The sequence below is a fragment of the Symphalangus syndactylus genome, chromosome 13 (genome assembly GCF_028878055.3).
Source record: "Symphalangus syndactylus isolate Jambi chromosome 13, NHGRI_mSymSyn1-v2.1_pri, whole genome shotgun sequence".
Classification (NCBI taxonomy): Eukaryota; Metazoa; Chordata; class Mammalia; order Primates; family Hylobatidae; genus Symphalangus; species Symphalangus syndactylus.
In genome coordinates, this window is record NC_072435.2 from 42,796,124 (window position 1) to 42,821,814 (window position 25,691).

The window sequence follows — 25,691 nt, forward strand, 5'->3', positions numbered from 1 at the left end:
GCGCCTGGCGGGTGGGGGCGGGCCCAGCTGCGGGGGCGCAGTCGCCGGGCCGCGGGCGGCGGGACGGACGAAGCCGGGGCCCCGGGTGGCACCCGGCAGGCGGGCAGGCGGGCGCCATGGAGCTGCTCTCGGCGCTGAGCCTGGGCGAGCTGGCTCTCAGCTTCTCGCGGGTGCCGCTCTTCCCCGTCTTCGACCTCAGTTACTTCATCGTCTCCATCCTCTACCTCAAGTATGAGCCAGGTGAGCCGGGGCGGGGGGCTGGAGGGGACCGGCAGCGGGTGGCTCGGGCCGGGGCAGCTCGGGGGTCGCGGAGAGGGGAAGCCCGTGCGTGGTGGAGGGAGCGGGGGACAGGTTCAAGGATTGCATCGTGGGAATAGGCAGGCGCGAGAATCGTGGGGTTCTCCTACGCCGGGGTGAGCCCGGGGGAGAAGCCCCCAGGACGATAAAGCTGGGGAAGGGGAAGGAGAGGCGTGCGCGCGTTTAGAGGAGGGGGAACAGGTGATTGGGGGAGGGGTGGAGAGAAGGTCGGGGCTCCTGGTTGGGTCAGAGCTGCAGGAACTTGGGCAAGGGGCGCCGGCTGTGGCGAGGGTGCAGGTGGGGGTTGGTGCATCTGTTCTTGCGGCGCGCAGGTGTGACCTCCCTCCTTGACCTTGGCACGCGGATTGGGAGCGCCAGCGGAGTGTCTATATAAGGGCCGCTGCACCGGGGGCTGCGGTCAGGTTCAGCGAAAGTGACACCGGTTCCCCTCCCCGCTGCAACTGCCCAGCACCCTCCACTCCCCTCCCTTCCCCCACGGTGCTGAATCTCCGAGCCCCCACGGGAATTCTTCCAGCCCTGGCTCCAGATCCTTTCCACTTACGGAGCAGAACCGGTCCCAGGGCTGGGTGACTTGGGGTCAGTGTCCTCCCTCTCAGCTCCAGACCCCACGCTGGGGAGGTCACAGGAGGGTACACCCTGCTTCTTAATTTTTAAAATGAGGACGAATGGCTTCCTTAGAACGTGTTCTATTTTTATAAAAGGTTCACCGTGAACAAATGTTTAAATGTTTCTTGTTCATCGTTATTCTAGCACACCAGCAACTTACTAAATAATAGATTTTAGGCTTAGAAAAATAAAAGAACCCCAAACTTCATGAGCCTTCCTCCCACTTAGATGTAAATTACCACTATAGCTCAGAAAGGAAATAGCTTTATTCTCAGATGATAAAAATAAGCGCTCCTGTTTACTAAAAACTCAAACTGAAAAGGGCAAAGGAAAAAAAGAGAATTACTGTCAGCATAGTGGTGGCCAGCCACCCTTCTTGATGTCTCTTCTATTCATTTACACCTATTTAGTTATAGACGTAAATGCACGCTCTTTTTTTTTTTTTTTTTTTTTTTTTGAGACGGAGTTTCGCTCTGTTGCCCAGGCTGGAATGCAGTGGCATGATCTCGGCTCACTGCAGCCTCCACCTTCCGGGTTCAAGCGGTTCTCCTGCCTCAGCCTTCTGAGTAGCTGGGACTACAGGCACCCGCCACTACACTTGGCCAATTTTTGTATTTTTAATAAAGACAGGGCTTCACCATGTTGGCCAGGATGGTCTCGATCTCCTGACCTTGTGATCCACCCACCTAGGCCTCCCAAAGTGCTGGGATTACAGGCGTGAGCCACGGCACCCAGCAAATGCACGCTCTTATGCTAACAGGATTACACTCTACTTGCTAGGAATTTTTATTCTATTTTTGCCTATCCACATGCCAGAGCCTATTTTCTTAAAAGCTATCCTGGAGAACATTACTTTGCAAAACAAAATAGGCTTTTGTCTTGTCCTAGCATGAACATGGGGCTATCTTTCCTTTCTGGGGAAGAATTCTTGGTGGTTCAGGCCAGTTCCTTGGGCAGTTGCAGAACCTTAGAAAATCTGAAACTGGCTGGGCACAGTGGCTCACGCCTGTAATCCCAGCGCTTTGGGAGGCCAAGACGGGCAGATCACCTGAGGTCAGGAGTTCGAGACCAGTCTGGCCAACACAGTGAAACCCCATCTCTATTAAAACTACAAAAATTAGCTGAGCGTGGTGGCATGCACCTGTAGTCCTAGCTACTTGGGAGGCTGAGGCAGGAGAATCACTTGAACCTGCGAGGCATAGGTTGCAGTGAGCCGAGATCACGCCATTGCACTCCAGCCTGGGCAACAGAGCAAGACTCTGTCTCGAAAAAAATAAAAAAAATAAAATCTGAAACTGAGGAGGGTTGGAGCCCTGTGGGGATGTAGGACACAAATGTCTGGAGAAAAGAGGTCTCCAAGCTGCCTGGGAACTTGTAGGAAGGTTCAAGATATTTCTGCAGAAGTCCTAGAATAAGCCATCCAGGCTCTAAGTGCCAGAGCCTGAAGGTTCCTGAAGGCTGCGAAGTGGTTTCAAACCCTGGCTATTCATGAATTCATGAGACGCTCCTGGGAGCTTTTTTTCTTTTTCTTTTTCTTTTTTTTTCAGACAGAGTCTCACTCTGTCACCCAGGCTGGAGTGCAGTGGTGCGGTCTCAGCTCACTGCAAGCTCCGCCTCCCGGGTTCACGCCATTCTCCTGCCTCAGCCTCCCAAGTAGCTGGGACTACAGGCACCCGCCACCACGCCCGACTAATTTTTTTTTTTTGTATTTTTAGTAGAGGCAAGGTTTCACTGTGTTAGCCAGGATGGTCTCGATCTCCTGACCTCATGATCCACCTGCCTCGGCCTCCCAAAGTGCTGGGATTACAGGTGTGAGCCACCGCGCCTGGCCTCCTGGGAGCTTTTAAACCCCCTATCTCCATCCCCCACCAATTGAATCAGAATATTAATCTCCCCTCCCTCAGTGACTGATGTCTGTTATCAGGGCTGAGGATACTACACCCAGTTCAACCTCCTCCTTTCATAACTGGGGAAACAGGAAATAGTGACTAAGCTATCTTAAATACACAGTGAGCCTGTGGTCCCATGGCTGGTCAGTTGCAGCCTCGGGACTCAGCCCAGGTCTGCTTGACTCTAAGAATCAGTACAATTGATGTGAGATACTTGGTTTCCTTAGAAAAGTAAGGTGTTGGAGGCCAGATGTGATGGCTCATGCCTGTAATCCCAGCACTTTGGGAGGCGAGGCAGGTGGATCACTTGAGCCCAGGACTTTGAAACCAGCCTGGGCAACATGGCAAAACCCCGTCTCTACTAAAAATGCAAAAAATAGCCTGGTGTGGTGGCGCATGCCTGTAATCCCAGGTACTTGGGAGGCTGAGACGTGAGAATCGCTTGAATCCAGGAGACAGAGGTTGCAGTGAGCCGAAATCTTGCTGCTGCACTCCAGCCTGGGTGACACAGCCTGGCTGAGACTCTGTCTTGGAAAAAAAAAAAAAAAGAAAGAAAAGAAAAATAAGGTGTTGGATTGAACTGTTAGTCCCAGTTTGGTATGCCTGCTGGGTATCTGTAAATTTTCTTCTCAGAATTTGTGTGCTGGGCCAGCTACAGAATTTGCCAGGCCAATACAAAGTATCAGTGTGGGGCCTTTTGTTCAGAAATTAAGAATTTCATAGCCAGGCATGGTGGTGTGTGTCTGTGGTCCCAGCTACTTGGGAAGCTGAGGCTGGAGGATCACTTGAGCCCAGGAGTTGGAGCTCAACTGTGACTGGCTGGGTCAGGCTTTCTTGAGAATCCTGAGAATGGATGAAGCTCAGAGTGTGGTCCTCAACAGAGCAGCATCAATGTCGCCTGGGAGCTACAGTGAGCTATGATCACCCCACCGCCCTCCAGCCTGGGCAACAGAGCAAGACCGAGTCTCCTAAAAAAATAATAATAATAAAAAAAGAATGTCAGCATATGTCAGATAATCTCAGCATTTGGGGAGGCCGAGGTTGGAAGATTGCTTGAGGCCAGGAGTTCATGGCCAGCCTGGGCAACATTGTGAAACCCCTTCTCTATAAAAAATACAAAAATGGCCAGGCGCGGTGGCTCATGCCTGTAATCCCAGCTACTTGGGTGGCTGAGGAAGGAGAATCGCTTGAAACCAGAAGATGGAGGTTGCGGTGAGCTGAGATCGCACCACTGCACTCCAGCCTGGGCAAAAGAGCGAAACTCCAACTCAAAAAAAAAAAAGAAAAGAAATGCAGAGTTCTGGCCAAGCTCAGTGGCTCACGCCTGTAATTCCAACACTTTGGGAGGCTGAGGCGGGCGGATCACCTGAGGTCAGGAGTTCCAGACCGACCTGGACAACATGGTGAAACCCTGTCTCTTCTAAAAATACAAAAATTAGCCAGTCATGGTGGCACATGCCTGTAATCCCAGCTGCTCAGGAGGCTGAGGCAGGAGAATCGCTTGAACCAGGGAGTTGGAGGTTGCAGTGAGCTGAGATTGCGCCACTGCACTCTGGCCTGGGCAACAAGAGCCAAGAGCAAAACTCCATTTCAGGAAAAAAAAAAAAAGAGAGAAAGAAATGCAGAACCCCAGGCCCCACCCAGCTCTGCCCAATGACAGTCTGTATTTGAGCAAAATCTGTGGGTGATTTGGCTCATTTCTGGGGCTCCCAAGCTCCATGTGAGGAAAGAGAAGGAAGCAGTGAGTGCTGGCTGCAAAACTGAAGAAATGAGTGAATCAGTGACAATCCTGGATGCCTTCAGCCTTGACCCATCCAAAGAATCTCTCAGACCAGTACTTCTCAAACTCACCTACACACCAGACTCACCTGGGGAGATTTTAAAAATCCTTTTGGGCCAGACGCGGTGGCTCATGCCTGTAATTCCAGCACTTCGGGAGGCCGAGGCAGGTGGATCACTTGAGGTCAGGAGTTCGAGACCAGCCCAGCCAACATGGTGAAAGCCCGTCTCTACTAAGAAAAATACAAAAATTAGCCACGCATGGTGGTGTGCACCTGTAATCCCAGCTACTTGGGAGGCTGAGGCACAAGTATTGCTTGAACGTGGGAGGCGGAGGTTTGCATTGAGCCGAGATCTTGCCACTGCACTCCAGTCTGGGTGACAGAGCGAGACTCCGTCTCAAAAAAAAAAAAAAAAAATCCTTTTGTCCTGATTGTCACCCCTCTTTCATTTAAATCAGAATTGTGGGTCAGGCATGGTGGCTCACACCTGTAATCCCAGCACTTTGGGAGGCTGAGGCTGGTGGATCACCTGAGGTCAGGAGTTTGAGACTAGCCTGACCAACATGGTGAAACCCTGTCTCTACTAAAAATACAAAAATTAGCTAGGCGTGATGGCGGGCGCCTGTAGTCCTGGCTACTTGATAGGCTGAGGTGGGAGAATCGCTTGAACCTGGGAGGCGGAGGTTGCAGTGAGCAGAGATCATGCCATTGTACTCCAGCCTGGGCGACAGAGCAAGACTCTGTCTCAGAAAAATAAATAAATTAATAAATAATAAATTAATTAAATAACTCAGAATCATGGGGCTGAAGGAGGTGGCTCACGTCTGTAATCCCAGCACTTTGGGAGGCCGAGGTGGGCAGATCACCTGAAGCCAGGCGTTGGAGACCAGCCTGACCTACATAGAGAAACCCTATCTCTACTAAAAATACAAAATTAACCGGGCGTGGTGGCACATGCCTGTAATCCCAGCTACTCGGGAGGCTGAGGCAGGAGAATCGCTTGAACCTGGGAGGCGGAGGTTGCAGTGACTCTGTCTCAAAAAAAAAAAAAAAAAAAAAAGAGAGATGGGGGTTCTGCTGTGTTGACCAGGGTGGTCTTGAACTCCTGGGCTCAGGAGATCCACCTGCCTTGGCTTCCCAAAGTGTTGGGATTACAGGCATGAGCCACTGCCCCCGGCCAACCACTGATCTTTCTACTACCTCCAGAGTTTTACCTTTTCCAGAATGTCCTATGGTTGGAATCATGCAGTATGTACCCCTTTCAGACTGGCTTCTTTCACTTAGGAATATGCATTTAAGGTTCCTCCATGTCTTTTCATGTCTTGATAGCTCACTGAATAATATTTCTTTCTTTTTTCTTTTTCTTTCTTTCTTTTTTTTTTTTATTTGAAATGGACTTTTGCTCTTGTTACCCAGGCTGGAGTGCAATGGTGCGATCTTGGCTCACTGCAACCTCTGCCTCCCAGGTTCAAGTGATTCTCCTGCCTCAGCCTCCCGAGTAGCTAGGATTACAGGCATGTGCCATCACGCCTGGCTAATTTTCTGTATTTTTAGTAGAGACGGGGTTTCTCCATGTTGGCCAGGCTGGTCTCGAACTCCCAACCTCAGGTGATCTGCCCGCCCTGGCCTCCCAAAGTGTTGGGATTACAGGCGTGAGCCACTGCACCCGGCCAAATAATATTTCATAGTAAGAATGTTTCATGGTTTGTTTATCCACTCACTTCCTGCAGGACATCTTGGTTGCAGTTTTAACTTTTTTTTTTTTTTTTTTTTTTTTTTTTTTTTTTTTTTGAGACGGAGTCTCGCTCTGTTGCCAGGCTGGAGTGCAGTGGTGTGATCTCAGCTCACTGCAACCTCCGGCTCACTGGTTCAAGCAATTCTCCTGCCTCAGCCTCCTGAGTAGCTAGGATTACAGGTGCCCGCCACCATGCCCAGCTAATTTTTGTGTTTTTAGTAGAGACAGGGTTTCACCATGTTGGCCAGGCTAGTCTTGAACTCCTGACTTCAAGTGATCCACCTGCTTCCACCTCCCAAAGTGCTGGGATTACAGGTGTGAGCCACCATACCCGGACAAGTCTTAACATTTTTCATATACTGTTAGGACCAAAGAAAACCATTCTTTGATCCCTGATTTGAGATCTCTGGTTTGAACTACAAGCTTTTTGAGGGCAGGAGGCTGTTGACTCCTGCTCCACCTTGTGAGGCAGAGGCTGCTATCTCCATTTTACAGGGGAGGAAACTGAGGCAGAATGCTGAGCTCTTTTGAGCTCAGGAAGAAAAGACTGGTGCTAGAGTCACTGAGAGACTCGGTCAGTACCCCATGCTTCATACACCTCTGATTGAATAGCACAGTGCTAGAGTGCCCTGGGGACCCTTCTAGCACCACCCAGCCATCTGCAAATGAGGCATTGACCCCTGAAAAGGGAAAGTCACAGAGTCCATTACAGACCAGGACTTAGGGACCCAAAGCTTCTTCCTCTCTTCTGAGGCAGAGCTGATTTTTTTCTGTTTATTTATTTATTTATTTTTATTTTATTTTTTTGAGATGGAGTTTCGCTCTTATTGCCCAGGTTGGAGTGCAGTGGCACGATCTCGGCTCACCGCAACCTCTGCGTCGTGGGTTCAAGTGATTCTCCCGCCTCAGCCTCCCGAGTAGCTGGGACTGCAGGCGCCTGTCACCACGCCCAGCTAATTTTTGTATTTTTAATAGAGGTGGGGTTTCACTCTATTGGCCAGGCTGGTCTCGAACTCCTGACCTCATGATCCACCCGCCTCGGTCTCCCAAAGTGCTGGGATTACAGGCATCAGCCACTGTGCCCGGACTGTTCTTGGGTTTTTTTTTTGGTTTTTTTTTTTTTTTTTGAGACAGAGTTTTGCTCCTATTGCCCGGGTTGGAGTGCAGTGGCATGATCTCGACTCACTGCAACCTCCACCTCCCAGGTTCAAGTGATTCTCCTGCCTCAGCTGCCAGAGTAGCTGGGATTACAGCATGAGCCACCGCGCCCGGCTGAGGCAGAGCTGATTTTTAAAAAATCCATCTACTGAAATTTCCACCCACAGGCACTTTCCATTTCCGCACAGTTCCAGAAATACCTCTTGCGTCGTTGCTAGGCGCTAAGCAATCTCTTTTTCACCCTCACAGGCGTCTTTGGAAATGACTGATATAGATCTGGTGTGGTCACCTTGTCCAAGCTTTCTCAAGATGAGCATCGAAAGTCCCATGTCCAGCCGGGTGCGGGGGCTCACGCCTGTAATCCCAGCACTCTGGGAGGCTGAGGCAGGTGGATCACCTGAGGTCAGGAGTTCGAGACCAGCCTGGCCAACATGGAGAAATCCCGTCTCTATTAAAAATACAAAAGTTAGCCGGGTCTGGTGGCGGGTGCCTGTAATCGCAGGTACTCGGGAGACTGAGGCAGGAGAATCACTTGAACCCGGGGGAGGTGGAGGTTGCAGTGAGCCAAGATCGCACCACTACACTCCAGCCTGGGCGGCAGAGCAAGACCCCATCTCAAAAGAGAATAAAAGAAAGTCCCATGTTCCAGGAAACCCCTGGGACCCAGGCAAAGGGGTATAGTTGGTCACCCTAGACAGCCTCCCCATCCTACATATGGGCAAACTGAGGCCCAGGGAAGGGAGGGACTAGCCTAAGCTCACCCAGTGAGAGGGGAATGTGTTTGTGGCATGCGGCAGTTGAAAACCTATTGGCTTCGTGGGGCTGCCCCAAACCATCAAGAGAAACCAAGGAGTTTGGAAAGGCGAAAGGACCTGGGCTTTTTTTTTTTTTTTTTTTTTTGAGGCAGAATCTCGCTCTGTCACTCAGGCTGGAGTGCAATGGCATGATCTTGGCTCACTGCAATTTTTGCCTCTTGGGTTCAAGCAATTCTCCTGCCTCAGCCTCCTGAGTAGCTGGGATTATAGCCATCCGCCACCATACCCGGTAATTTTTGTATTTTTAGTGGAGACGGGGTTTCACCATGTTGGCCAGGCTGGTCTCAAACTCAAACTTCTGACCTCAAGTAATCCACCTGCCTCGGCCTCCCAGAGTGCTGGGATTACAGGCGTGAGCCACTGCGCCTGGCCATCATCTTGGTCTTTTGACAGTGAAGCAAACTAAGACTTGGAGGGGGCAGGCAGTCACTTGCCCAAGGCCATGCTAGAGTGAGTAGCAGAGCCAGAAGCTAGGCATGTGATGAGGTTTTGCCATGTTGCCCAGGCTGGTCTTGAACTCCTGAGCTCAAGTGATCTGCCTGCCTCGGCCTCCGAAAGTGCTGGGATTACGGGTGCGAGCCACCGCGCCCAGCCGGCATGTGACTTTTATAGCAGGGCACACACATACTGCAAACATGGGCATCTGTCCGTCAGAGCGTAACTCATGCAAACCCTAGGTCCCTACCCCCACTCCCCAACCTCGGTCCCTGGGATGATCCCAGAGGGCACAAGAAAGATCCTGGAAAGAATTCAGTCCCTGGGAGTTATTTTTAGATGCAGAGATATCCATTTCTGCAAAACATGGGTGCCTCACCCGACCTGGCCTCTGCACAGGCCACCAGCTGCTCTGAGGGATTAACTCTCAGCCAGTTGTGTTTTAAATAGACCCTAGGAGAGGAGCTGAAGCATTTTACCTCATACCCTAGGACCTTGGTCAATGTTAAGACGTAGGACAACCTTGAGAGCAGGGAGAAACTGTATTTTGGGCTCATAACTCCAGGTTGAGATTGGAGGAGGGAAAAGCTCATTCCAGTCCTCATCAGGAGTTAGACAAAGAAGCAATGTTCTACTTTATTTTTAAAAAAAGAGATGTGGAGAGAAAAAAGTGGCTTGTTCAAGATCACATGGTTAGTTGGTGGGGATAGCGAGGAGAGGGGCAAATGTATTGATTACTTACTCTAAAACAGGGATGTCCAATCTTTTGGCTTCCCTGGGCCATGTTCGAAGAAGAATTATCTTGGGCCTCACATAAAATACATTCACACTGACGCTAACTGATGAGCTTAAAAAAAGAAAATTACAAAAAAAACTCGTCTTTTTTTTTTTTTTGAGGCAGCATCTTGCTCTGTGGCCCAGGCTGGAGTGTAGTGGTGTGACCTTGGCTCACTGCAACCTCCACCTCCTGAGTTCAAGTGATTCTCATACCTCAGCTTCCCAAGTAGCTGAGATTACAAGTGCATGCCACCACGCCCGACTAGTTTTTGTATTTTTAGTAGAGATGGGGGTTTCACCATGTTGGCTAGGCTGGTCTCAAACTCCTGACCTCAAGTGATACGCCTGCCTTGGCCTCCCAAAGTGTTGGGATTATAGGCGTGAGCACTGAGCCCGGCCATAAGTGTATCATTTTGCAGCCCAACCTTTTCACTCAGCAGTAGGCTTATGGGACTTGTCTTTGTTGGTACATCTAAAACAGAGATTCTCAATCAGAAGGGATTGTGTTCCCGAAGGATAAATTTGGCAATATCTGGAGACATTCTTGGTTGTCACAGCTGTGTGGTGCCACTGTCATCTAGTGGGTGGAAGCCAGGGATGCTGCTTAACATGCTATAATGCACAGAATGCCCCCATAGCAAAAAATGATCTGACCCAAATGTCAACAGCGCTGAGGTTGAAAAACCCTGATCAAGGTCTAGTTCACTTTTCTTTCTCTTTTTATCTTTGTTTGTTTGTTTGTTTCTGAGATGGAGCCTCCCTCTGTCGCCCAGGCTGGAGTGCAATGGTGCAATCTTGGCTCACTGCAACCTCCACCTCCCGGGTTCAAGAGATTCTCCTGCCTCAGCCTCCTGAGTAGCTGGGATTACAGGCACCTGCCACCATGCCTGGCTAATTTTTGTATTTTTAGTAAAGACAGGGTTTCACCATGTTGGCCAGGCTGGTCTCGAACTCCTGACCTCAAGTGATAAGCCTGCCTTGGCCTCCCAAAGTGCTGGGTGAGCCACTGCACTCAGCCTGGTTCACTTTTAAATAGCTACTATATGGCACTCCACATTTTGTGGCTTCCCACAGCTTTACTAAGAGACTGTTGATTTCACTTTTCTCCTGTTGCAACATTGTATCAGTGAAACATCTTCCTTCTCTATGTCTTTGTTTATGGTGCTTGTTTCTTTGGGGTTAATAGCAAGGAGTGGAATTGCTGGGGTCCAGGGGATGCACAGCTTCATATTTCCCTGGTATTGCCAAGTTGCCTCTAACATGGTAATGCCCACTGATGCACTTGGATTTGTAGGAGAAACTCTGGCATTGATCATTATTTCCCCCTGTGAGGTTGACCAAGCTAAGAAGAAGGTAATTCCTTCTACAGAGTAGAGGGCACTACACGTTTCTCAATTAATAAATGGAACAGAGAAGGTCATTGTTGTTACAATGTCACCAGAAATGGCCAGGCCTGCTGGTGGCTCACACCTGAAAATCCCAGCACTTTGGGAGGCCAAGGCAGGAGGATCATTTGAAGCCAGGAGTTCAAGAGCAGCCTGGGCCACACAGTGAGATCCTATCTTTACAAAAAAAAAGTATAAAAATTGGCCAGGCTTGGTGGCACATGCCTGTACTCCTAGCTACTTGGAAGGCTGAAGCCCAGGAGTTTGAGGCTGCAGTGAGCTATGATTGCATCACTGCACTCCAGCCTGGGTGACAGAGCAAGACGCTGTCTCTTAAAAAAAGTGTCCAGGCCAGGCGCTGTGGTTCATGCCTGTAATCCCAGCACTTTGGGAGGCCAAGGTGGGTGGATCACCTGCGGTCAGGAGTTCGAGATCAGTCTGGCCAACATGGAGAAATCCCCTGTCTACTAAAGCTATAAAACTTAGCCAGGCATGGTGGCAGGCGCCTGTAATCCCAGCTACTTGAGAGGCTGAGGCAGGAGAATCACTTGAACCTAGGAGGAGGCAGAGATTGCAGCGAGCCGAGATCACGCCACTGCTCTGCAGCCTGGGCGACAGAGCAAAACTCTGTCTCCAAAGAAAAAAAAAAGGGGGGTGGGGCAGGGATCCAACACAACCATGACCCAAGGCCGGGCGCTGTGGCTCACGCCTGTAATCCCAGCACTTTGGGAGGCTGAGGTGGGCAAATCACCTGAGGTTGGGAGTTTGAGACCAGCCTGACCAACATGGAGAAAACTTGTCTCTACTAAAAATATAAAATTAGCTGGGCATGGTGGTACGTGCCTGTAATCCCAGCTACTTGGGAGGTTGAGGCAGGAGAATCACTTGAACCCGGGAGGAGGAGGTTGCAGTGAGCCGAGATTGTGCCACTGCGCTCCAGCCTGGCGACAGAGTGAGACTGTGTCTCAAAAAAAAAAAAAAAAAGAGCTATACACTTAAAAATGTTTAAAATGGGCTGGGCATAGTATCTCATGTCTATAATCCCAACTCTTTGGGAAGCCGAGCCAGGTGGATGGCTTGAGCCCAGGAGTTTGAGACCAGCCTGGGCAACATGGCGAAACCCCGTGCCTACTTTAAATATACAAAAAATTAGCCTGGCATGGTGGCGCGCGTGCCTGTAGTCTCAAATACTTTTGAGGCTGAGGTGGGAGGAGTGTTTGAGCCCAGGAAGTCAAGGCTGCAGTGAGTCGTGATTGCACCACTGCACTCCAGCCTGGGTGATGGGAGTGAAACCCTGTCTCAAAAAAAAAAAAAAAAAAGTAAAATGGTAAATTTAATGTGTATTTTACAAAAAAAAAATTTTTTTTTAAGATATCAGGTGTAAGAATACCAGCATAAGGCTAGGCACGGTGCCTCATGCCTGTAATCCCAGCACTTTGGGAGGCTGAGGTGGGAGGTTCACTGAACCTCCTTTATCTCTACTGAAAATACAAAAATTAGCCAGGTGTGGTGGTGGCTGCCTGTGATCCCAGCTACTCGGGAGTCTGAGGCAGGAGAATCGCTTGAACCTGGGAGGCGGAGTTTGCAATGAGCTGAGATTGCACCACTGCACTCCAGCCTGGGTGACAGGGTGAGACTCTGTTTGAAACAAACAAAAAAAGTTAAAAAAAAAAAAAAAAAAAAAAGAATACCAGCATAAGCTCATAGGGATCTTGGGATCAGCTGAGGTCAGAATAGCAATTTCTTTTATTTCGTGTGTGTGTGTGTGTGTGTGTGTGTGTGTGTGTGTGTGTGTTTTAGATGGAGTCTTGCTCTGTTGCCCAGGCTGGAGTGCAGTGCAGTGGTGCAATCTTGGCTCACTGCAGCCTCCGCCTCCTGGGTTCAAGCGATTCTCCTGTCTCAGCCTCCTGAGTAGCTGGGATTACAGGCATGCACTACTGTTCCCAGCTAATTTTTGTATTTTTAGGGACGGGGTTTCACCATGTTAGCCAGGCTGGTCTTGAAATCCTGACCTCAAGTGATTTGCCCACCTTGGACTCCCAAAGTGCTGGGATTACAGGTGTGAGCCACCACACCCGGCCCACAGTAGCAATTTCAAAGTACTCCCAGGTGCAAGCTGGCCCATCTCTCCAAGCCTCAGTCTCCTCATGACAATGAGACTCCTGTGATAATAAAAGCCCTCACTTGGCTGGGGCACTGATGAGGATTTATGAAGTCCTAAATGTGAGCTAGTGTCATCATCATTGCCACCTCTCTGGGCATGGAGGAAAGGACTCCCACTCAGCTCTCTATTTTCTCTGTGCAACCTCAAGCATGCGTACAGCCTCTCTGAACCTTGCTTCCTCCTCTGAAATTTATGAACTGCACAGTGTTGGGTGGGTGCTCTGGATTAGGATAGGCTGACCAGAGCATATGGGAGTGAAGCCTGCCTTTGGCATGCTAGTGATGATGCAGGACACTCCTGTGCCTCCCAGGAGCAGTAGAGCTGTCCCGGCGCCACCCCATCGCATCCTGGCTGTGCGCCATGCTGCATTGCTTTGGGAGCTACATCCTGGCTGATCTGCTCCTTGGGGAGCCACTGATCGATTACTTCAGCAACAACTCCAGCATCCTGCTGGCCTCAGCTGTCTGGTAAGCCATGCTGGGCATGGGAGAGCAGAGCCAGGTGGGGGAAGGAACAACCTGGGCACCAGGGAGGAGAGAGGTTGGAGGAATTAGAATGCACCAGTAACAGCCCTCATGATGGCCCTGAATACGCTGCCTTCCATGCCCAACTCTGGTCTAGGCACAGCACATTGGGGAGGGGGGTCTAACACAACCACAGCTCCCTACCCCCATCCTTCACAGTCTGCCCGTCCCCTGGCACTCAGCATTCTCTCCCCAAAGGTACTTGATTTTCTTCTGCCCCCTGGACCTCTTCTATAAGTGTGTCTGCTTCCTGCCTGTGAAACTCATCTTCGTGGCCATGAAGGAGGTGGTGCGAGTCCGCAAGATTGCGGTGGGCATCCATCACGCCCATCACCACTACCACCACGGGTGGTTCATCATGATTGCAACTGGGTGGGTCAAAGGTAAATAGGATGATGACAATGAAAAATCATCCCAGTGGAGAACTTTGGTCCAGTGGTACTACCAGGCACCCCAGCTGGGAAAGCCTTTGCTCCAGGCAAAGGGGCATAAAGACTGCAGTAGGTGTTCAAACCTCCCTGCAGGTATCAGCCGATACCTTTAGGGTAAGTGGGAAGATTCTTCTAGAAATGTTACTGTCAGGGGTACCTAAGACAGTGATGATGATGACAAAAGCCAGCGTTGTCAGAGGAGGGTTTCTCACTTGCAGCACTACTGACATGTGGGGCTGGATCATTCTTTGTGGTGGGGGCTGCCTTGTGCATTGTAGGATGTTGAACAGCATCCCTGGCCTCCACCCACGAGATACTAGTAGCGCACTTGTCCCCAGCTGTGACAAAAGAAATTGTCCCCAGACATTGCTAAATGCCTTCTAGAGAGCAAAATTGCTGCGGGTGAGAACCCCTTCTTCTCTAGAGCTTTAGCTATAGGAGTTCTTAACCTTTGTGGACCGTGGCCCTTTTGCCAGTGAAACCTACAGACCCTTTCGTGTGCAGAAAATAGAGCTAGACATGGTGGCTCATGCCTGTAGTTCTAGCTTCTCAAGAGGCTGAGGTGGGAGGATCACTTGAGCCTAGGAGTTCAACGTTACAGTGAGCTATGATTGTGCCACTGCACTCCAGCTGGGCAACAGAGCAAGAGTCTGTCTCTAAAAAATTAAAATTAAAATTAAAAAATAAATAATGAAAATGTGGGAGGCTGAGGCAGGAGAATGGCGTGAACCCCGGGGGGCGGAGCCTGCAGTGAGCCAAGATCGTGCCACTGCACTCCAGCCTGGGCGACAGCGAGACTCTGTCTCAAAAAAAAAAAAAAACAAAAAAAAACGAAAATGTTGTTAGAAATAAAGAATGTTTTATAATGATAAAAGGGTCAATCCACCAGGAAGATATAACAACTAAACACATATATGCACCTAGAAACAGAGCACCAAAATGCATAAAGCAAAAGTGGACAGAAGTTAGGGGAGAAAGAGATAATTCAACATTAAAAGTTGGAGAAGTGGGCCAAGGAGTAACAGGAAAGCAGGGAAAGAAGGCCTGAGCAAGTGCCAAAAACCACTGGGCACTTTATCCTCGCTTCCTGCCCACCAGATATGGGTACCCACAAAGTGCCAAGACCTAGAATCACCCTCCATTGAGCCATGGTGTCCTCAGTTATTCCTTGCTATGGGGAGCCAACCTGTGCATTATACAATGGTGAGCCACCTCCCTGGCCTTGACTCATTAAATACTAGTAGCGCTCCCTCCCCAACTGTGACAACTCAGTGTTTCTCAACATTGCCATATGCTTCCTTGGGGGCAAAATGGCCCCAGATGCAATTCCCTGGTCCAGTAGTATATCTCAGGCACCCAGTTGGTGCAGCAGTTCCTGGAGTGGATGTCCAGGTCTATTTAACCAATAGATTTAGGGTAAATGGGAAGATTCTTCCAGAAATTTAACCATTCTGTCTCCATTTGAGTCTCCTTATTGTCTCTTCAGGAAGCTTTTACTACTGAGCAGATTCCCCAGGGGTATAGCATCTCCCCCAAGGATGGGTGGCTTGAGAAAGATTGAGAACTTGGAGCCTTGAGGAGGAGAGAGACTGGGGGTGGGGGCTGCCTTGGAAGCCTCATGCACAGCTTGGGGTCCTGGATTAGGGGCATCAGGACAGACAATCCCAGGTTGAAGATGGGGACATGACTGATTCCTTTAGGTGGCTTTTGCTCTGAATTTGCCATATGATCCTCAGCAAGGCTCTATCGTCTCTGAGCCTCAGTTTCCCCACCTGCAGCTGATGATCATACACCCCCAGGCTCAGTGTCCTTCTAGAGAAGACTCTGGGAGTGGAGAGACTGCTTCCTTGGGAATTCAAACAAGAGGAAAGGAGACCTGGGGGTGGTGGGCTTGTTCAGAAGCCCCCTGTCCTGTAGGTTCTGGTGTCGCCCTCATGTCCAACTTCGAGCAGCTGCTCCGAGGGGTCTGGAAGCCAGAGACCAACGAGATCCTGCACATGTCTTTGTGAGTATCCCACTCTACCTCTCCCTCCATGCCTCCTGTATGTCCGGGTGCCTGACCCTGAGTTGGATGCTGCTGATAACTTAGAGAGGCCTCAACGCTTGACTCTGCCTTTCAGGAGCTTTCAGAGGCTATGACTGGGGAAGCTCAAAGCAGAGCCATAGCTCTGCTCAGTGTGGAGGTTGGGGAGGGCAGAGCTGCAGGAAGGAGGCAATACCTGATTGGGGTTTTGAAGGGTGAGCAGGAGTTCACTGGCCGAGAAGGAGCCTCCCAACAGAGGCCAGCATCTCTGCCAACTGTCAAATCACAGAAGAGCAGCAATACTGCTGGGTGTGCGGGGTCAGGGTACAGGATATGCATGGGATATGGAGTGTGCATTGGGAGCGTATCTGGAGCTAAGTGGACAAGGCCAGGTGGCAGCATCCAAGACCCAATGCAGGATCCCACATTGCATTTAGCTTAATGCTTTTTTTTGAGACAGAGTCTTGCTCTGTCGCCCAGGCTTGAGTACACTGGCATGATCTCTGCTCACTGCAACCTCCACCTCCCAGGTTCAAGAGTTTCTCATGCCCCAGCCTCCCAAGTACCTGGGATTACAGGCATGCGCCACCATGCCTGGCTAATTTTTGTATTTTGAGTAGAGATGGGGTTTCACCATGTTGGTCAGGCTGGTCTGGAACTCCTGACCTCAAGTGATCTGCCCACCTCGGCCTCCCAAAGTGCTGAGATTACAGGCGTGAGCCACCCTGCCCCGGATAGTTTAGTGCATTTTTAAAAGAACTTGTTGGGGGCCGGGTGTGGTGGCTCACACCTGTAATCTCTGCACTTCGGGAGGCCAAGGCTGGAGGATTGCTTGAGTCCAGGAGTTCAAGACAAGCCTGGGCAACATAGCGAGACTTCTTCTATTAAAAAAAAAGTTAAATTAGCTAGGCATGCTGGGATGCACTTGTGGTCCCAGCTACCCAGGAGGCTGAGACAGGAAGATTTCTTGAGCCCAGGAATTTGAGGCTTCAGTAAGCTAGGATCATGCCACTGTATTCCAGCTTGGGTGGCAGAGCAAGACCTTGTCTCAAAAAAAAAAAAAGAGAGGGGGAGGATCATGGGATCATGCATATAAATCACCTGGCCCTGGAACATGGTGAGTGCTTTGGAAATATTAGGTAGAATTACCATCATTAGGCTGGGCATGGTGGCTCACGCCTATAGTCCCAGCACTTTGGGAGGCTGAGGTGGGCGGATCACCTGAGGTTGGCAGTTTGAGACCAGCCTGACCAACATAGAGAAACCCCATTTCTACTAAAAATACAAAATTAGCCGGGTGTGGTGGTGCATGCCTGTAATCCCAGCTACTTGGGAGGCTGAGGCAGGAGAATCGCTTGAATCTGGGAGGCGGAGGTTGCAGTGAGCCTAGATCACGCTATTGAACTCCTGCCTGGGCAGCAAGAGCGAAATTCCATCTAAAAAAAAAAAAAATTAGCTAGGGGTGGTGGCATGCCTATAGTCCCAGCTACATGGGAGGCTGAGGTAGGAGAACCGCTTGAACCTGGGAGGCAGAGGTTGCTGTGATCCGAGATTGTGCCACTGCACTTCAGCCTGGGCAATAGAGCAAAACTCTGTCTCAAAGAGAGAGAGAGAGAGAGAGAGAGAGAAAGGAAGGATTATTAAATACATGCAGTGAAGCTGGGCATGGTGTCTCATCCCTGTAATCCCAGCTATTCAGGAAGCTGAGGTAGGAGGATTGCTTGAAACCAGGAATTCAAGACCAGCCTGGGCAACATTACAACATCCTATCTCTTAAAAAAAAAAAAAAAAAAAAAAATTAGCCAGGTGTGGTGGGGCATGCCTGTAGTCCCAGCTACTCAGGACGCTGAGGCAGGAAGATCGCTTAATCTCAGAAGGTTGAAGCTGGAGTGAGCTGTGATCACACAAGTGTACTCCAGCCTGGGCAACAGAGTGAGACCTTGTCTCAAACAAAAAAAGCAATGAGAGACAGACATCATGAATAGAAGTCACAGGTCTGTCTTTTGCAACAAATAAAAATATCTTAAACCTATTTTGCAAGGAAAAAAATAAGTTAAGGAAAACTCTGCATGTTGTAATCACATTTTCTGGGGGAATGAGCTGATGGGGGATCCCCAAGATCATCCTGATGTTGGATGTAGAAGGACTCAGAGAACTTAGCAAAGCCATTATATTTAGGGTTATGATTTATTACAGTGACAAGATACAGAATAAAATCAGCAGAGGCAGCTCACGCCTGTAATCCCAGCACTGTGGGAGGCCGAGATAGGAGGATTGCCCAAGGCCAGGAGTTCAAGACCAGCCTATGCAATAGAACAAGACTCCATCTCTACAAAAAAAAAAAAAAAAGACTTAAAAATTAAGCAGGCACAGTGGCATGTAACTCTAGCCCTAGCTACTTGTGGGGCTGAGGTGGGAGAATCACTTGAGCCTCGGAGTTTGAAGTTACAGTGAGCCATGATCAGACCACTGCACTCCAGCCTGGGTGACAGAGAGAGACCCTGTCTCTAAAAATAAATAAATACATAAAATAAATAAATAAATAAATAAACAAATAAAATGAAATCAGCGGGGTTGGCTGGGTGCGGTGGCTCAGGCCTGTAATCCCAGCACTTTGGGAGGCTGAGGTGGGTGGATCACTTGAGGTCAGGAGTTCAAAACCAGCCTGGCCAACATGGCAAAACCCCATCTCTAGTAAAAATGCAAAAATCAGCTGGCATGGTGGTGGGCACCTGTAATCCTAGCTACTCAGGAGGCTGAGGCAGGAGAATCACTGGAACCCAGGAGGTGGAGGTTGCAGGGAGCTAAGATCATGCCACTGCATTCCAGCCTGGGTGATAGCATAAGACTCTGACTCATACACAAACAAGAAATCAGCAGGGGCAAAACGTGCATGAGGCAGAGTACAGGAGAGAAAAGGTGCAAACATCCAGTTTTCCTCTCCCAGTGGAATCACGTGGACAGGGCTTCATTCTCCCAGCAGCAATGTGTGACAACATGCATGGCATACTGCCAACCAGGGAAGCTCTTCTGAGCCTGGGTATCCAGGGTTTTTATTGTGGCTCAGAACTAGCTAACCACTTGTGTGGCTGACCTCAGTCTTCAGCCCTTCTAGAGGTCCACCTGATGCTGCATGGCCCAAGACCCCCACCATAAATTACGTTGTTACTACCTGGTGTGGCCCAAGGCCCTCCTCAGGCAAACAAAGACAGTCTTATCAAGGCAGTACACTCCAAGGGCTTAGAGGGCATATTCCAGGAGCTGGACAAAGGCCAGACCTTTCCTTAGACCAGGTTAACCCATCATGCATAGGATGACACCACCTCAACCTCCCACCTTACAATCAGGAGAAGCTGTGCTGGGCGCAGTGGCTCATGCCTATAATCCCAGCACTTTGGGAGGCCGAGCAGATCACTTGAGGCCAGGAGTTCGAGACCAACCCGGCCAACATGGTGAAACCCTGTCTCTACTAAAAATACAAAAATTAGCCAGGCATGGTGGCATATGCCTGTAATCCCAGCTACTTGGGAGGCTGAGGTGGGAGAAACACTTGAAACAAGGAGGTGGAGGTTGCAGTGAGCCGAGGTTGTACCAGTGCACTCCAGCCTGGGCAACAGAGCGAGACTCCATCTCAAAAGGAAAAGAAAAGAGAGAAGCTGGGATGGGAGTTGGTGCCAGGGCAGGGGGGTGTCTGGGCCAGAGTTACGAAGACTTGAGCCATGCAGGCACCTCCTGGTAATGACAGCTGCTCCCTCCAGCCCCACCAAGGCCAGCCTGTATGGAGCCATCCTCTTCACTCTCCAGCAGACCCGCTGGCTGCCGGTGTCCAAAGCCAGCCTCATCTTCATCTTCACCATGTTCATGGTGTCCTGTAAGGTAAGCCTTTCTCTTCCTGCAGCGTTCTTGCCTTGACCAATGCCACCCTGCCACCTCCAGGCTGAGAGTGGGGAAATTGGACACTCCAGCCTTATATGGCCGGGACAGGGCAGCCCAGAGAGGGGAGATGCTTGCCAGTAGGTCACTGGGAAGAGAGTTTAAAAGGCAGTGTCCAGCAGCCAGGACACAGGTGAGAGGAACAGGCTTTCTGTGCAAACGGCCCAGCTTGAGCCAAGGTCAAGGTGGGCCCAGTCCCTTGGGTACAGAGACCAGAGGGACAAGAAGCTGAAATGGCAGCATCAGGGAGCCAGGAACTCAGTTGGACCAGGAGTAGTTCTAGTCTGACAGTCATGCCTTGAGTTGACATCACCCCACCCAGGAGGGGTCTTCAGGGGCTGGGCTCTCTCCCTCTGCATGAAGATCTCAGCTCAGGGCTGTGTCTTGCCTGGGCGAGTACTCCAGGGCTGTCAAAAGGGAGTGAGCATGAGTCTCCCTGCATTAGGGGAGAAGGGAGAGGCAGGCAGATGGCTGGGATCCTGTCCTGCTATGTTTGTAGCTCTACCCCAGGCCAAATGTCTTAGTCCATCCAGGCTGCTGTATAACAGAATGCAGTGCCATAGACTGGGTGGCTTAGAAACAACAGAAATTTATTCCTTGGCTGGGCACGGGGGCTCATGCCTATAACCCCAGCACTTTGGGAGGCCGAGGCAGACAGATCACTTGAAGCCGGGAGTTCAAGACCAGCCTGGGCAACATGGCGAAACCCCATCTCTCCTAAAGATACAAAAATTAGCCAGGCGTGGTGTCGCATGCCTGTAATCCCAGCTACTTGGGAGGCTGAGGCAGGAGAATCACTGGAACCCTGGAGGTGGAGGTTGCAGTGAGCCAAGATCGCACCACCGCACTCCAGCCTGGGCAACAGAGTGAGACTCTGTCTCAAAAACAAACAAACAGGCAAACAAAATATAAATACAAAAATTAACCAGGCATGGTGGCGCATGCCTGTAATCCCAGTTACTTGGATGGCTGAGGCATGAGAATTGCTTGAACCCAGGAGGCAGAGGCTGCAGTGACCTGAGATCATGCCATTGTACCCCAGTTTGGGCAACAGAGTGAGACCCTGTCTCCAAAAAAATGAAAAGGAAGAAATGTATTTTTTTTTTTTTTTTTGAGACGGCGTCTTGCTCTGTCGCCCAGGCCGGAGTGCAGTGGCGCCATCTCCACTCACTGCAAGCTCCGCCTCCCGGGTTCACGCCATTCTCCTGCCTCAGCCTCCTGAGCAGCTGGGACTACAGGCCCCCGCCACCACGCCTGGCTAATTTTTTTGTATTTTTAGTAGAGACGGGGTTTCACCATGTTAGCCAGGATGGTGTCGATCTCCTGACCTCATGATCCACCCACCTCGGCCTCCCAAAGTGCGGGATTACAGGTGTGAGCCACCACACCTGGCCAGAAATGTATTTCTTACAGTTCTGGAGGCTGGGAAGTCCAAGATCAGGGTACTAGCCTGGTCAGTTCTGGTGAGGGCCCTCTTTCATGGTTGCAGACAGGCAACATCTCACTGTGTCCTCACATGGTGGAAGGGACGGGTTAGCTCTCCTGGGCCTCTTTATGAGGGCACTAATGTCTTTCCTGAAGGCTCCACCCTCACGGTCTAATCACCCCTCCAAAGGCCTCACCTCCTAGTACCATCACCTTGGTGATAGGTTTCAACATATGAATTTGGGAGGACACAGACCTTCAGACCTGCACTTAGCACAGCTTTTCTCTGAGTCCAGGTGTTGTGGGGAATTCTGGGGGATGCGTGACCAGCAGTCCCAGTGTGCTCGGAACTTTCCAGGGGTCAACACTCGAAATCTGGCATCCTGGGAAACCTGGGATGGTCGCCCATCATCCTGGGGGGTGCATGCAGCCAGAGGGCTGGGTCTGGGCTACCTCCAACCTTGACTTTGATGATGTTCTCTCTTCTCTTCTCCCTACCCTGCCCTCCCCTCCTTTGCTTTCTATCTTGGTCTCCCTCTGTCTCTCTTGCTGTCCCCCTGGCCACCCCACCTCAGGTGTTTCTGACAGCCACCCACTCACACAGCTCCCCCTTTGATGCCCTGGAGGGCTACATCTGCCCCGTGCTGTTTGGTTCGGCCTGCGGGGGTGACCATCCCCATGACAACCACGGTGGGTCCCATGGCAGTGGTGGGCCAGGAGCTCAGCATTCGGCCATGCCCGCCAAGTCCAAGGAGGAGTTGAGCGAGGGCTCCAGGAAGAAGAAGACCAAGAAGGCGGATTAGGGGGTGGCCCAAGGGGCACCGGAGAGAGGACCCGGACCCAGGACCCTCTGAGCTGGGAGGCTTCCTGTGCTCAGACCTATCCTTTCCTGGCCTTGACTTCCCCATCTGCAAATCAGGGTCATTGGCTCACCCTCCAGGGCTGACGTGGGGGTTGAGATATGGGGATGAGGATGAAGAACTTTTGTAGAAATCGGGGTTCCCTCTTTCTCTCTGCCAGGACCCCATAGAGTCACAGCTTTTGGAGGGGTTCACAGAATCCTGGCAGCAGCTCCAGTCAAGAATATCACTGGTTGGCACTGATGTCCTTAGTTCTATTTTTCCTTCTTTAAAATTGCATCTTGACCAGGCACAGTGGCTCATGCCTATAATCCTAGCACTTTGGGAGGCCGAGGCGGGCGTATCACCTGAGGTCAGGAGTTCAAGACCAGCCTGGCCAACATGGTGAAACCCCATCTCTACTAAAAATACAAAAATTAGCGAGACGTGGTGGTGCACGCCTTTAATCCCAGCTACTTGGGAGGCTGAGGCAGGAGAATCACATGAATCCGGGAGGTGGAGGTTGCAGTGAGCCGAGATCTTCCCACTGCACTCCAGCCTGGCCAATAGAGCAAGACCCTGTCTCAAAAAAAAAAAATTGCATATTGACTCCTGAAGAACTTCAAGCCATGTTGAGATCCATTCACTTGATGGACATTTTCTAAGTACCTGTGAGCCAGGTGCTGCCATTTCAGTCTCTTCTTACGCTCCTCAGTGGCTAGACATTTTCCCGTGCCCAGAAAGTCCCGACTCTTGCTGGGCGTCCCTGGACAAGTTTCCTTCCTCCTCTGAGCTTGGCACTCCCGATCTGTATAGTGGAGACCCTTGGCCCCCCACTGTATGGAAGGGCTGATGTGAAGCTGCAGGTAAAAAAGGCTCACATGCTTCTAAGCCTCGTGCAGTCAGGAGGGGAGACCAGGACAGTTGGAAATTATGATTGCAAATGGCTTTGCGTTTTAGATCGTTCGTGTGTGTGGATCAGAGAAACGCACAGGTTCCCTGGCACAAAGGAAGCCCTCAATAGACAGGTCTGGGGCAGGCTTGAGATACCAGATGGTGTGAAAGGCTTATGATCTGTTCGTCTCAGGCTCCCCCTAAACCAAAGAAATGGAGCCAGCTGGGTGGGGTTCCACAATCCAGCTCTATCAAGGGGCTCTGAGTGTGCACAGTTGGGACCTGGATGTATCAGGTCTCCCTCAGGCTGGAGTCCATTGTCACTCATTCAGCCATTGAACAAACATACAGATGCTTACCTGCTCTGTGCTCAGCCTTGTGCTGCTGCTGGGCGGGCCAGGAACCTGCTTCAGTGTGAGAGAGGTGGATGATATTATAGCTGAAGGGTCCCCTCCTGGTCACCCTCATCTCAGCCTAGGTCACCAGGATGTCTGAGAGGGGTGGGTGCATGGGACAGGCATGGCCAGTCTCAGGTGAGGTTTGGGCCCAGACCTCGTTGGAGTCCCAGATGTTGCCAGGCTGTTGGAAAAGTGCCTTGTTCCTGTGATGCCTGGGAGTTAGGTGGGTCCTGGGGAGGTTTCATCCTCTTGCTTGTCCACTGCAGCTCTGCGTGGAGGGGCAGCCAATAAATCATTGTGAATGAACCCTCATGGCTTGTCTGATTCATGCCTGGGATTTTGTTTTTTGTTTTTGTTTTTGTTTGAGACGGAGTCTCACTCTGTTGCCCAGGCTGGAGTGCAGTGGCCCGATCTCAGCTCCCTGCAACCTCCGCCTCCTGGGTTCAAGCAATTCTCCTGCCTCAGCCTCCGGAGTAGCTGGGATAACAGGTGCCCGCTATCACGCCCGGCTAATTTTTGTGTTTTTAGTAAAAGCGGGGTTTCACCATGTTGCCATGCTGGTCTTGAACTCCTGACCTCAAATGATCCACCCACCTCGGCCTCCCAAAGTGCTGGGATTACAGGCGTGAGCCACCAAGCCCAGCCACATGCCTGGGATTTTGGCTTCAAGATGTGGGGATGGCTGGGCACGGTGGCTCATCCCTGTAATCCCAGCACTTTGGAGGGCCGAAGCGGGTAGATCACCTGAGGTCAGGAGTTCAAGACCAGCCTGGCCAACATGATGAAACCCTGCCTCTACTAAAACTACAAAAATTAGCCAGGCATGGTGGCAGGTGCCTGTAATCCCAGCTACTCAGGAGGCTGAGGCAGGAGAATTGCTTGAACCTGGGAGGTGGAGGTTGCAGTGAGCTGAGGTGGAGCCATTGCATTCCAACCTGGACAACAAGAACAAAACTCATTCTTTAAAAAAAAAAAAAAAAAAAAAAAAAAAGGCTCACGCCTGTAATCCCAGCACTTTGGGAGGCCAAGGCAGGTGGATCACGAGGTCAGTAGATGGAGACCATCCTGGCTAACATGGTGAAACCCCATCTCTACTAAAAATACGAAAAATCAGCCGGATGTGGCGGCGGGCGCCTGTAGTTCCAGCTACTTGGGAGGCTGAGGCAGGAGAATGGCATGAACCCGGGAGGCAGAGCTTGCAGTGAGCTGAGATCGCGCCACAGCACTCCAGCCTGGGCGACAGAGCGAGACTCCATCTCAAAAAAAAAAAAAATGTATACTGTGCACATACATTATATGAAATCCTAGAAAAAGCAAACTAATGTATAATAACAGAAAGCTGATCAGTGGGTGCTTGGGGAAAGGCAGGTAGGGTGAGCTTCTTTGGGCAAAAGAAGCTGGGCATGGTGACTCACACCTGTAGTCCTAGCTACTCTGGAGACCAAGGCAGGAGGATCACTTTGATTGTGCTAGTTTCTTGGGTCTATACACATGTCAGAACCTATTACATTGTACATTGCAAATACACGCAGTACATCATTTGTCAGTGATGCCTCAGTAAAGCTGTAAAAAAGAACCCTTCAATTATAAGGGAGAAAAGCCTGAGCTTGGTGGCTCACGTCTGTAGTCCCAGCACTTTGGGAGGCTGAGGCAGGAGGATCACTGGAGCCCAGGAGTTGGTGATCAGCCTGCACAACATAGTGAGACTCCGTCTCTACAAAAAAAAAAAATTTAAAAATTAGCCGGGTATGGTGACTCGTGCCTGTAGACCCAGGCACTCTGGAGGTTGAGTGGGGAAAATCACTTCAGCCCAGGAGGCTGAGGCTGCAGTGAGCTAAGATTGGGCAACTGCACTTCAGCCTGGGTGGAACAGTGAGACCCTGTCTCAAATAAATAAAATAAGAATAAAGGAGAAAAAAACTCCACACCAAATTGGGCAAAAGAAGCTGGGCATGGTGACTCACACCTGTAGTCCTAGCTACTCTGGAGACCAAGGCAGGAGGATCACTTGAGCCCGTTAGGTGGTGTCCAACCTGGGCAACACAGCAAGACCCTGTCTTAAGAAAAAATTGGGCAAAAGATTTGAATAGACGCCACCAAAGAAATTGTGTGGTTGGCAGATATCATGTAAATTGCACATTAAAACCACAAGCATATGCCA

At 50.5% G+C, this 25,691-nt stretch overlaps 1 protein-coding gene and 1 long non-coding RNA gene across 2 annotated transcripts in view; one reads left to right on the top strand and one right to left on the bottom strand.

Annotated features, from left to right (window-relative positions):
• The window catches only part of LOC129460809 (uncharacterized), a 137,076-nt gene that overhangs the window by 29,340 nt on the left and 82,045 nt on the right, over nt 1-25,691 (bottom strand). The gene's annotated exons all lie outside the window — the stretch shown is intronic.
• TMEM38A (transmembrane protein 38A) lies at nt 34-23,842 on the top strand. The gene is made up of 6 exons (XM_055239186.2): nt 34-240; nt 13,374-13,530; nt 13,786-13,970; nt 15,936-16,023; nt 19,800-19,917; nt 21,975-23,842. Exons 1-6 carry the CDS (start codon nt 117-119, stop codon nt 22,200-22,202), a joined length of 900 nt encoding a protein of 299 aa, XP_055095161.1. The 5' UTR covers nt 34-116; the 3' UTR covers nt 22,203-23,842.

Coding starts and splice junctions, on each gene's coding strand:
- TMEM38A (XM_055239186.2), top strand. CDS start 117: ATGGAGCTGCTCTCGGCGCTGAGCCTGGGCGAGCTGGCTCTCAGCTTC. Junction 13,531..13,785: donor CTGCTGGCCTCAGCTGTCTG/GTAAGCCATGCT, acceptor CTCTCCCCAAAG/GTACTTGATTTTCTTCTGCC. Junction 13,971..15,935: donor TGCAACTGGGTGGGTCAAAG/GTAAATAGGATG, acceptor CCTGTCCTGTAG/GTTCTGGTGTCGCCCTCATG.